At 34.0% G+C, this 13,384-nt stretch overlaps 1 protein-coding gene across 8 annotated transcripts in view; it reads left to right on the top strand.

Annotated features, from left to right (window-relative positions):
• Nucleotides 1–13,384, top strand: part of ROBO1 (roundabout guidance receptor 1) — a 1,168,989-nt gene that overhangs the window by 1,084,150 nt on the left and 71,455 nt on the right. For all 8 annotated transcript variants that reach the window (XM_004770828.3, XM_004770829.3, XM_004770834.3 and 5 more), the window contains 2 exons: nt 2,664–2,788; nt 5,687–5,858. In XM_004770828.3, coding sequence (XP_004770885.1) covers nt 2,664–2,788; nt 5,687–5,858 — 297 coding nt within the window. The remainder of the gene's footprint in view (nt 1–2,663; nt 2,789–5,686; nt 5,859–13,384) is intronic.

Below are 13,384 nucleotides of genomic sequence, written 5' to 3'. Positions count from 1 at the left end.
AATTGGAAACAAACCCAAATTTAAAAACAAGAGCTTGGTTGAGTAATTTAAGTAATTTGCATATGAACTATTAAATGGCTATTGAAACGATATTGTAGAAGCATATTTTAAAACACTATGGTCCAATTTGCATGGTTGAATTATAGGTAGCGCTTCTTATCTTCTTTGCTTGTCTAATTTTCTAAATTTTTAACACTGACCCTCTATGACGTTAGTAACATGGCTATGTATTTTCAATTTTAGCAAGTTTAAATGTAGTCTTTGAAAAAATGTTCCAACATTTTATCCTAAATATCAAATAGATGGATGTGATGAATGGCCTTCCCAATCTAAAAAGTTAGATGATGGTGATAGCTAGATTGATAGACAGAGGCCCATTGGATCCATTTACATTCTCATAGAGATATATTTATATTAAATATTTAACAAACATATAGTAAAGGATTTTTTAAAGTTATATTTCTAAGACATATCTTGTGGCTGATGTCACTGTTGATGTTGGCTCGAGACGATGCCTGCAAAACATAGTAAATTCATTTCCAGGCAGATATCCTGTGTGGAAGGATTGCTGCAGGATAAATGTAGTTAGCATAAGAGTTTGTATCCCTTGTTCCCAAATAAGTCTTTGACGTTGGAGGAGAGCTGGCGTTTTATAAAAGAAACATGGGTTCTGGCACACGTTATTAGACATGCTTCTGAGATTTAGGAAAGAGACCACCCGAAGTTTATACTTCTCTGAGTGGTTTGAACATTTATATTTTCCTACTCAGATTCCCTGCATATTGGAAAGTCATATTCCCCCAGTCATTTAATTAATCATTTGTTTTTTCTTTTATTGAAACAAACCAAACTCTCTTCTGGATTTAGTTTATCATCCAGTCAATCCTTTCAATTTCTTGATCTGATTTCTACCTCAATTATTCCAGCCCCTAACTGTGGAATCAAATGCTCCTGTATGGATGGAAATGGAAGAAAATCCCCAGGCAATGAGGCACATGTCTGTTATTATACCTGGATAATGATAGTGTTTGCTAAACTCATGAGTAAACCACTCAATTACAATCAGAGTTTAAAAAAATTATAAGCTAGAACTTCAGTGTTACCAAATTGAACCTAAACTCTATCTCCTAACTTCGTATTTTCTTCCCCATAAGTTACAGGACATTTGAAGGCATTTGACCTGATTTTTCAGGTCTCCTATAATTTCCTAGGCAAATGGTATAATTTCTACTAAACTTCAATTAAAAAGAAAAAGGGAGTACGGAAGAAATCACACTAATCTAGAAGTTAGGAGATCTAATTGCTTTCTTCAGTTTTGCCACTATGCAATCTGCAACAAATTCTGTTACATCTCTCTCTCTTTTTTAAGAGGTTTATGTTTCAAATGAGAGATTTACAAAATTTATATATAATATTATAAATATTTGTATATATGTCTTAGATGTAGTTGCCTAGACAGTATTGATCAAGAGAAAAACACCTTTTCAAACCCTCAGCTTCATTAACAAAGAAATCAAATTCTTGTGAGCAGAGTGGTAGCATTTGTAGACATAATCTGAATATAATCTTTGGTTCCTATTCCCTTGAAGGCATTATCCCAAGTGACTGCTAAAAGTAACTAAAAGTACTTTTAAAGAAAAGGTTTAAAATAATGCAACAGTCTTAAAAAGTGGTTGGGAAGTACCCTCTCCTGTATAAATGCCTGGCTGGAAATGTTCACTTCCATTTGAACTGAGACAAGAGAGAAGAATAATTAAGTGTTTCAAACAGCTGATAAGAAATGCATTTGAAACGTGTAAACAGTAGGTAAAAAGACTTACAATCAGTGCACATTTTTCTAACCGTAAAGCATGGCCCCCAAACAAGCTTTTCTTCCCCCTCTTCCCCGAGTGACTCCATCAGCACACCTAATGTTTTCAGCTGCCATTGCGCTCAGTGTAACTGACACAATTTTCTGACACTCTATTTACTGCTGGATGAAGTGGCCATTTAAGTCTGTATAAATCAAACAGTTTGGACAAAGCTGGCAGTATTTATAATGTCAGGATGAGCAGATGTTTCAAATTTGCCCTCATTTCCATATATATTCTGTTCGAACATGCCCTTGCCTGTGTAAATGAAGGAGGCATCTGACTCTACTATTGCTTTACATTCATTTCTATTCAAGTAATTGGACTGAAGATTCTAAGGGGTTATAATTTTCATGGTAGCATTTCAGGAGCTTTGGAGTTAAATTAAAGTAATTTTAGGGCCTGCTTACATCAGGAGGTCCTTGGCTGTATGATTAAAGTCCATTCACCTTTAAGCAGCTCTAAATGAGAAAAGGTATTTATTCATACACATTTCAGGTGTACTTTGAAAGTAAAGGGTCAAATTGCAGCTCCAGAATTCTTTTTAATGTGGAGGCTAATCTTCAAAAGTTCAGCTGATTAAAAAAAAAAAAACCTCTTCCCTGAAAAAAAAAATTCTATTCCCTTCTATAAATATGCACTTAACAATTTAGCTTCAATTAAATTAAGGATGAGAACGGGTACATTACATCTTAGAGTGCATAATGAGTTGTACAAAATAAATGGCAGCACATTTGGGGTATCAGCAAGTTGTCTCAATTAGGTTAATAACTACATGGTTTTGATTCCGATAATTTGTTTCATCTCCTTTAGAACCTCCACACTTTGTTGTGAAACCCCGTGACCAGGTTGTTGCCTTGGGACGAACAGTAACGTTCCAGTGTGAAGCAACCGGAAATCCTCAACCAGCTATTTTTTGGAGAAGAGAGGGGAGTCAGGTAAGACCTTATTCTAGCATTTCAATCAGCAAAGGCAGGCGCCCGATACATAAGAAAACCCAAAACATTATCTCGTGGTATAGCTGTTACTTTAAGAGAATTGAAAAATCTCTGAATGCCCTAGAAAATTTCAACTATGAGAGAGAAGACAAAGTTTCCTTCATTGTTATAAATCGGAAAGCAATTTTCCCTTCCTAGTTTTAGGAAGGGTGTTAGATTGCATAGTAATTATCATATTAAATTTACCTTTATTTCCAATTCAGCCACGTTTTTTAAAAACTACATTTTTTCTCGACATAATTTAATTTTTATTTCTATTACTCAGATATCTGTAATTACGTTTTTTTAAAAGATGTGTTTAGTTTATTTTAGAGCAAGTGCTCACACACACGCAGGGTGGAGGGGCGAAGGTCGAGGAGGAGAGGGTCTTAAGCCAACCTTGTGCTGAGCGCAGAGCTGTTTTGGGGCTCGACCTCAGAACCCCGAGATCATGACCTGGACTGAAAGCAAGAGTCCTACGCTTAACAGTACCACCCAGGCGCCTCTGTAATTATATGTTAAAAGAGATTTACACACGTTTAAAACAGAGATGACAGTTACTCAGTGCAATTTCTCTGAAAATACCAGGAATCTCAAGTGTCTTCACTTCTTTATGTATGTAAGCATGTATGAGTCTGTATGTAGATCAATAAATAGATATCAATTATATATACCAATTTATATATGTCAATCAAAGATTCACCAAACTATGTGGTAGTCTATTTAATATAGCTGTCATGGTAAATATAGTTCAGTATATTCTAATTCTTTGAAAACCATCATATATGATTGTTATATGAGATATATATATATGAGATATCAAATAACTCTAAACATTTTATAAACCAGATTTTTCTATATACACTGAACTACATTATAAAGCTCGATGTTCTTAAGTTCTTAAGTTCTTTAAGTTCTTTAAGTTCACTATTGGATTTCAGCTTAATAAAAAGGAAATTTTGAAATAATTTTACTTTAAAGATAACAGGAAACTTTAAAATAGTTTTTATATTTAAGTCTTTTTCCTCATCTCTTATTGATTTGCTTGCTTCAACAAATGAAGCTTTTCCTTTTACTTGTTTTTTGATACCTGTATTTTTTACAATATAGTTGTTCCTAACCTTTTTAAATTTTTTGCTTGAATCAACCTTGGGTAAATTGTTTTGTGGTCTTGCTTTTAATGAGCTCTTACAGGTAACCTAGAAGTAACTTACTGTCTGCACTTACTAACATTTTGTAGGCAATGCATCTGGTTCACCTTTGTTTTCACACTGGTAGGCAAATTTATGGCATGTGGACCCTCGTTTGAGTTACAGTATCTTCGTCGTCTCTAACACATTCTATTTGGCCTCAAAGACTACATTTGCTGGTCACAAATAATAGACAAGGAAAAATGAAATATTTTATTACAACAGAAAGAATTGGAAGTGTATTATTTAAGAATATCTACATAGTGGTAATAGTAAATCCACTAGAAGTTCTTAGAAGAGTGACTCATTGAGGGACGCTTTGGTAGCTAAGTGGGTTAAGCATCTGCCTTCAGCTCAGGTCATGATCCCAGGGTCCTGGGATGGAGTCCCGCAGGGCTCCTTGTTTAGCAGGGAGCCTGCTTCTCCCTCTATCTGCTGCTCCACCTGCTTGTGTTTTGTCAGTCTCTGAAAAATACATAAATTAAATCTTTTAACAAATGATTCATTTAGTTATTAAATAAATTGTTAAGTTACTTGGTTTAAACTATGTCAAACTTTGAAATAATTTTGACTTGGTTTAGCTTGGTTTAATGATACAACATACTTTTTCCTATAATTTTGTCACTGGGCATGTATTCATAGAGCTGTAGATAAAGTCTTTATAAAAGTATATGTGTTAAAAAGCAGTTGTCGGTTAAGTGTCTGCCTTTGGCTCAGCTCATGATCCCAGGGTCCTGGGATGGAGTCCCATGTCAGGCTCTCTCTCCACAGGGAGGCTGCTTCTCCCCCTGCCCCTCTCCCCACTTGTTCCTTCAATCTCTCTTTCTCTCAGATAAATAAATAAAAATTTTAAAAAGATAAAAAGCAATTAAACTTTTAAAAAGGGAACAACTTCATTTGGTTAGAAGAAATCTCGACTTTATTTCATGAAAAGCAATGACATGAAGTGTTATTTCCCATGTAATATACACTCTCTTTAACATGGGAACAAATTTTGATGCATAGTGAGAAATTTGTACCACAAAACATCACATCTTATGTTAACTTTGTATATAAGCTAACTTATATAGAAAGATAAATAAGGGAGCCTGGGTGGCTCTGTGGGTTAAGCCTCTGCCTTCAGCTCAGGTTCCTACTTGGCAGGAACCCTGATGCGGAACTCGATCCCAGGACCCTGAGATCATGACCTGAGCTGAAGGTTAACAAAGCAGGAACCCTGCTTCTCCCTCTCCCACTCCTCCTGCTTGTGTTCCCTCTCTCACTGTCTCTCTCTCTGCCAAAAAAGTAAATAAAATCTTTAAAAAATAAAAATTAAAAAGTTAAAAAAATAAAACTCCATTATGAATTCTTAAATATATCTATTATTGTTTGATAATTATAAAAGTACATATCAATGTTTAGAATTTATTTAAATTTTAAAATGAAACTTTAAAAGCCTCCTAAAAGGCTAGGTCATTAAACTTCGTGTTTAGGTGTATGTGTGTATCTCTGTGGGGGGGTATGCGATGGAAGAATATTTAGCTTTTTTGGGTATATATGCATGTGCGGTATGTATATGTGTGTGTGTACATTTATATAGCTCTTTATAAGTATGTATGTATCATGCCAAAATATCAGAACCTAGAGATTAACCTGTTGTTATTCTTTCCTCCCAAATACTGGGTTCTAGAATCTGCTTTTCTCATATCAGCCACCACAGTCAAGCAGCCGCTTTTCAGTCTCCCAGACTGGTGATCTCACCATCACCAACGTCCAGCGGTCTGATGTCGGTTATTATATCTGCCAGACTTTAAATGTTGCCGGGAGTATCATCACAAAAGCGTATTTGGAAGTTACTGATGGTAAAGTAGAGCATTTTATTTCAAAATGTTCAAGTTTGGCTTATGATCTAAAGAGAGTGTCAGTAAATGTGTTTATTTTCTACTGTGTATCCTTTCTGAGAGCAGTTTTGGTATAAAAGCTAAAAAAGGATGCCGATACAATGACTAAGTCTAGAATTATTCTCATTTTAACTTAGCTGTCCTATAAATTTCTAGCATCAAGTCAGATCCGTAAAAGCACAGCAATTAAGCAAGAAGTTTACACTGAATATCTGTTCATGGGAATGAGTCCATGTTTTAGAAAATAAAGTTATCTTAGAGTCTCCTAGTGCAAAAGATCCTTTTTTTCTCACCAAATTAAGGAGGTAAAATGAATTGCTGATAAGTCTTGCTCACAACTCATCATAATGAACTAGTTTTCCATGAATATTGTGATTCTGTCCTGTTTATCAACTGCCTTATACCTGATCAATTAATGCTAAATGCATTATGAAGTCAGTGATGTCTCACACTGTGAGTCAGACACTAGTAACAATTTGAGAAGAAAAGAAAAAAAGTATATATATAAATATATAAGAATATATATACACATTTGTATATATATATATATACACATAAAATAAATATATGTACATATAATACTCATTCTTTTTGTTGCTATATAGTATTCCATTGTATAAATAGCTCACAGTTTATTCATGTACTCTTCCACTGATAGATTGCTTTCAGTTTGGGCTTCATTCATATGTATATATATATTTTTTGTTTTGTTTTGTTTTTTTGACAGACAGAGATCACAAGTAGGCAGAGAGGCAGGCAGAGAGAGAGGAGGAAGCAGGCTCCCTGCTGAGCAGACAGCCTGATGCGGGGCTCGATCCCAGGACCCTGAGATCATGACCTGAGCTGAAGTCAGGGGCTTAACCCACCGAGCCACCGAGGCACCCTTTTTTATAATTTATTTTTATTTTTTTATTTTTTAAATTTTTTATGGGCTTTTTTAAACGAAGTAAATAAATATTCTTATACAAATCTAGAGATGGGCATATGCGCTCAGTTATCTTGGTTTGCCTTTTGGCAGATGAATGTACCCATTTTTTTTTCATTTTCTCATATATTCCGGACACAAGTATTTATCAGATACGAATTATAAATATTTAGTTTCAGTCATTCTCCTAATGATGATTTTAAGGCTTACGTCACTAATTTGATTAGGACCAATGTGTTATTTTTCTTTTGTAGTTGTTGCTTTTAATTTTCTGTCCTACCTTAAGGCCATGTAGATGTTTTCCTGCGTCTTTTTTTTTTTTTTTTGAGACTTTTTAAAAAAATTTATCTGACAGAGATCACAAGTAGGCAGAGAGGCAGACAGAGAGAGAGAGAGAGAGGAGGAAGCAGGCTCCCCACTGAGCAGAGTGCCAGATGCGGGTCTGGATCCCAGGGTGCTAGGATCATGACCTGAGCCGAAGGCAGAGGCTTTAACCCACTGAGCCACCCAGGCACCCCTTTCTATGTCTTTTTTTTTAGAAATTTCATTGTCTATACTTATAAGATATGAGTTTTTAATCCATTTTAAATTATCTTTTGTGCATGGTATGAAACAATGACAACAATTCCTTTTCCTCTCCACATGGATACTAATGGTTCCAGCATCATTTACGGAAAAGACAGTATTTGCCTTACTGAATTACAGTGGTCTCTTAATCATAACTCAGATAAACGTAAATGTGTGATTCTGATTCTATCCTCTCTAATATATTCCATTTATATATTCATGCCAATATGTAGGGTCTTAATTATTGTCATTTCATAGTCAGTCTGACAAACAGGTAATGTAAGCCTCCCACTTTGTTTTTCTTGTTTGGAGTGGACCACTAGAATAATTTTAAAATTTTAAAATTGACCTTGTCAATTTCTAATAATTTTTAAATTTTCTAATAATTTTAAAATTTTAAAATTGACCTTGTCAATTTCCACACACCCCCCCAAAGAACAACAAAAAAATATGAGGTTTCAATTTTGATTTCACTTAAATTATTGAACAGTTTAGGAATAATTAACATCTTAACAATCTTAGTCTTCCAATTTAGGGAAATGGTATATATCCCATATATATTTCTTGATTTATTTAGATCTTTAATTCTTTCAACAAAGTTTTATAGTTTTCAGGGTAGAAAGCTTCCATGTATTTTGAAAGACTTATACCTATGATATTTTATGATTTTTGATGTGACTGCATATCACATATATAAATGTACATATATTTCAAAAAAATAATATGTATATTTCTTTATTGTACTGTTTGAGGCCAGATATACAATTGATTCTTTGTATATTAACCCCATAAATAGCAACTTGCTAAATACAACTTACTAAATCATATGTAAGAGTTTGTAGGTAGATTATTTTGACATTGTTATACACAAAATGTGTCAACCGCAAATTAAACCAGTTTTACTTCTTCTTTCCAATATTTATACATTTTATTTCTCTTACTTGTCCTGCACTGTCTGTGATCTCTAATATAATGAATAGAATTGGTGATAGTGGAAATATTTTTCTTGATCCTAACCTCAGGATAAAGTAAGTGTAATGTTAGCAAAGATTTTAAAGATAGAATTTTGAAATTAAAAAAAAAAAATCTGGAGGAAATTTTTAATATATTAATCTGATTATTTTATTTCTTAGTGTTCTCAGGATAAAGTTTGTATTCCTTAATGTGCTTTACAATTTATGATTTGACCCCTGCATTCTCTGCTTTGAATTCTATATTTGCTTATATGCCCTCATTTTCTTGTGTTGGCTATGCTCTTCTATTATCTGAAGACTTCTGCACATGCTGTTTCTACTGACTTGAAATTTCACTTACTTCAAAAAGTATTCCTTCCCTCCTCAAATATAAGCATTCTCTACCCTGCCATCAATACAAAGATTGCATCCTATACTTTTCTGTGTTCTCTATTTTCTTGTATTCTTCATTAGACATTAAGTTCCATGATTGTAGGGCCCATGACTCTCCAATAAATACATACCCGGTAATAGACTGTCAAAGTCTGACATGTGGTACATACTCAATAGATAATTTTTGAAAGAATGGATGAAACATGGATGGAATGAACACCTAATGCTTGGTTAAGTCAGAATTCAAACTTATGACTGTCTCCTTTTAAAGCCCCTACTCTTAACCTCTGTCTGTGATACATATTATATATTATTGGCCCCAATTAGTTAGAATGACCTAAAATGTTTTTATAATTTCTTACATATATTAATGCTATTAAATAATGGCTAGTGGGTTTGCTAATGATCAATATAACCAACATGTAGAAGTGGAACACAGAATGACACAATTTATAATTGCAACTTCATAAGACAACTTCATATACACAAACAATTTCTATATACAGGTGGACATGAAAAAATGGCCAAAGAAAACTATGGTAAAATATTTTCAGGTAGAGGCGCCTGGGTGGCTCAGTGGGTTAAAGCCTCTGCCTTCGACTCAGGTCATGATCTCAGGGTCCAGGATCTAGCCCCGCATCGGGCTCTCTGCTCCGCAGGGAGCCTGCTTCCTCCTTTCTCTCTGCCTGCCTCTCTGTTACTTGTGATCGCTGTCTGTCAAATAAATAAATAAAAATTTTTAAAAAATATGTTCAGGTATTTCTTATTATTCTAAGTAATTATTGAAAGCAAAGCTTCGTACATACCATCTGATACTGCATTGTCATAAGTTGTTATCTTTGTGAGACTAGATCAAGGATAGCAATTTTTGCTGAACTAATATAAAACAGAAACCTAACATTTAAATTCCTATTTCATTTTAAAGTCCCAGAGGAGATCTGAGATGGTTTTGTGTTTGCTGGGGTGGTACTGTATTTTGTTTTGTTTTCTTTCTTTTGGAATTCATTGCCATTGTACACACAACAAGTATGTATTCATTCTTCAAACTATTATTCCTGAGTGCTGACAGCATGAGTTTTTGCCTGTTATCAAGTCAAGAGGACAGCTAGTAGGCAGACTAGTTTCTGGATGCTATTTGACTTTAGCTTCTTGACCTTTCTTTATTGTTTGCAAACGGAAAAAAGATAGAATAAAACACGAGGCACAGAATATGGTGGAGTAGGAAATGTCTTTGAAACGTTGTCATTTGTAGCTGTGATCTATCCCAAGTAGCATGTGACCCAGGAACATAGAAATTCCCATCACCTATTTAATTGAAACTGTTTCTTTTCTTTATTACTAGAATGTGAGAAAATTAATTAATGATTACCAAGTGCTATGTAAAATTTAAAATCACTTGCATTCATCTTTCAATAGTTGTTGATATACAATGAAATGAGTGTTAACTTTTATTCAGAAAAGAGAGACCTGACAATTACCAACTAGTTGACTTGGACAGGTGACTTGTACTTCCCTAACTAACTCATAAGTTTGTGAGATACATTGGCAAATTGTATATTTCTATCAATATACAAATTGATAGAAATTGTGATACGTAGTTCTAATATCTGTTGGTCTATAAATATGAACTTTTCATACTTAAACCCATCAATGTGTATATGTTAATTTTTCCCTTTTTTAATATATATATATTAAAATTTTATGTTTTTATTATTAACATACAATGTATTATTTGTTTCAGGGCTATAGGTCTGTGATTCATCAGTCTTACACAAAACCCAGTGCTCAGCGCAACACATACCCTTCCCAGTGCCCATCACGCAGACACCCTGTACCCCAATCCCACTCCCTTCCAGCAACCCTTAGTTTGTTTCCTGAAATTGAGTCTCTTATATTTTTTCACTTAAAATTATTTTATGAATGTATTTCTATGTATTAACATAGTCTTCATGACCATTGCTTTTGACGTACTAAAATATGACTTCTAATGATATGCTCTTTTTTTTTTTAAGGATCTTTATATATTTTATGAATGTGAGGAAAAGATAGTAAACTTTGCTTAACTTTGCTTAACGGGTTATACCATCTGTGGCCCTGTCTATACCAGGACCGTGACCACAGCTAGCACAAGCATACTGATACCTGTCCATACTAAGTTACAGTTACCAGTGCCTCCTTTGTGTCAGGCACTAATGCGGAGAACTGTTCCCATATCAACAATTTTAAATTTGACAAGGTCTCATGTTACAGATAAGGAAACGGAGGCAGAGACTGGTGAAGGACTATGCCCAAATCATACAGATCATACAGATCATACAGATCATACAGATCATAAACAGCAGAACTGAGATTTACAACAAAACTTAGTACTGTCCAGGATGGTAGCCAGCTGCCACATGAGATGATTTGAAATAAAATTTCAATTACTTATAGCTTATTAAAATTACACATGCTGTTCCTCAGTCACACTAACCAGATTCAGATGTCCAGCATCCACTGGACGCTCATGGTGTCTGTGTTAGAGAGCATAGTCAGGGAGCATCTTCTTTCTTTCTTTTCTTTTTTTTTTTTTTTAAGGTTTTTATTTATTTATTTGAGACAAACAGAGAACGGAGAGTGGGGTGAGGGGCTGAAAGAGAAGCAGACTCCCCACTGAGCCACCCAGGCTCCCTGGAACATTTTCATTTCAGGGCCACATCTTTCTCCAAGACGCACTTAATCACTGCTTTAAAACTCATTCTAATAATGATAATTCATTTTAATAATGCCAGTGTAAAATTATTAGATCCAAAACTTGACGTTCTTCTCATAAATCCTAAATTTATATTTGATTCAGTAAAGTACTATACTCTTTAGTTTATGAAAATGTAAATATTTTATCAGTATTTTATTCTACCTTATGATGACAACATAATGTTTCATTTTTTTCTACCTAAAAACACAAGATTGCTTTAATAAAATCCTTCAGCTCTGGTTTACCTATCAGTTTTTTACAGAACAGGGTAAGTGGCAATATCAAAATTCATACATATGTATACCTTTTTGCAATTAGCAGAGCACATTCATATCTATTATTCCATTTAAATGTTCATAGCAATCCCTTGAGCTAGCTAGAACATTATTATCTTCCCATTATAGATAAAATAAAACTGAGGCTTAGAGAATTTAAGGAAGTGGCCCAAAGACACATGACAGATGGAGCTGATAATCAACCCTACTCTTCTTCTTCTTCTTCTCTTGCCTTATTTTTGTAAACGACCCAGTGTAAACCAGGAAGAAATAAATGACAGAGGAACGGTATCATTAAACCGGGTTGGGATAGGATGGGGAGATGTGAATAATGCTAACTCTGATTCAAACCTCAAAGCACCGTAAAGATACAGAAAACCGAATAAATCCCCAGATACTGGATTGTTTCTAAATGTAACAAGAATACCAAATGTAAGCCACTCTGTTACTGGATTTAATTATAATCCTTTATAAAGAAACTCTGTTACTAATTTAATTAATGTCTAGAAATAAATATTCACTCATTCTTAGGATCTAGGGAACACAGGTGGTAGAATCTTCTAAAGCAATAAAAACACTTTGATTCTTTTTTTCTACACTTAACAGGTGGGGCCTCTAATTTGATTTTAACCAATCTCAACAGAAAATGTAGAAAAGATTGAATAATTTTAAACAAGGGAATCATTGACTTACATTTGTCATTCGTGGAGTATCTGAAACTCTCCTGCCAGGTTACGAACTCCAGCCTAGCATGCCTCCCCGGTATTTGCAAATTTCATACCAGTAATTAAGCACGGCCGAGAATCAGAAGGTGGAGTGAAAATACAGTTGCTAATTTCACTCTCTTGCCTTCTTGTTTTTGCTTAAGCTGAATGCACGAAACTAATAATTATTGCATGGTAGAAGAGGAACAAATTGAAGTGTAACTCCAGCTTGTGAAAATCTTTGGTGCATAAAGCTTTGAACATGCCATGTCTCACTTGGCAAATTGTTGCATCCAAAATTTAGTTACTCTGGCAACCAGTTTCTTTTAATCAGGCAACTTCTTAAACTAGACCTTTGTATATGTGTGACTTAAAATTTTGTAACTGATATTCAGAATTATAAAGCTTGATAGTGAAAAAAATTCTTAAATTTAATTTTTAACTTTTACTCATTTGAAAAAGTATCTTATCTATAGGGTTTCACCTAAGTTGACTATATCAGGGAGTGAAAACTGAGAACATCTCTGTAATGCAAGTTGTTCTAGTTACACTCTAGTTGTTTTAGATTTTTGCCTAAATAATGGCTTCCTTGTCTGAGATAAAGCTTTTAGGTTTTAGGCTTTTTATGTAATAATAAGAACATTTTTAATTTATATATTATAAAAATCCCTTCCATTATTTCCTTCCATAGTACATTAAAACTTTTAAAGTAATAGAATTCATGAAAGTGTTTCCGATCCTTATAATTCTAGCATGGAAGTATATTTCCCAGGTTAGGACATGAGCTTGAGTTATATTTTTGGATTAGCCTACTCACAATGTATTTGAATAGTTTTCTAGTTTTTCCTAAATTCACTGGGATTGGGAAATTTTTACCCACGTAATTCTGTTAATAGAATTCCAGGATTAAAAGAGCTGAATGATATCAACTTGTAA

Source organism: Mustela putorius, unplaced genomic scaffold, assembly GCF_011764305.1.
Source record: "Mustela putorius furo isolate JIRA1106 unplaced genomic scaffold, ASM1176430v1.1 tig00003834_pilon_pilon_pilon, whole genome shotgun sequence".
Classification (NCBI taxonomy): Eukaryota; Metazoa; Chordata; class Mammalia; order Carnivora; family Mustelidae; genus Mustela; species Mustela putorius.
Note: the sequence above shows the minus strand (reverse complement) of the source record. Positions and strands in the feature narration are given on the sequence as shown.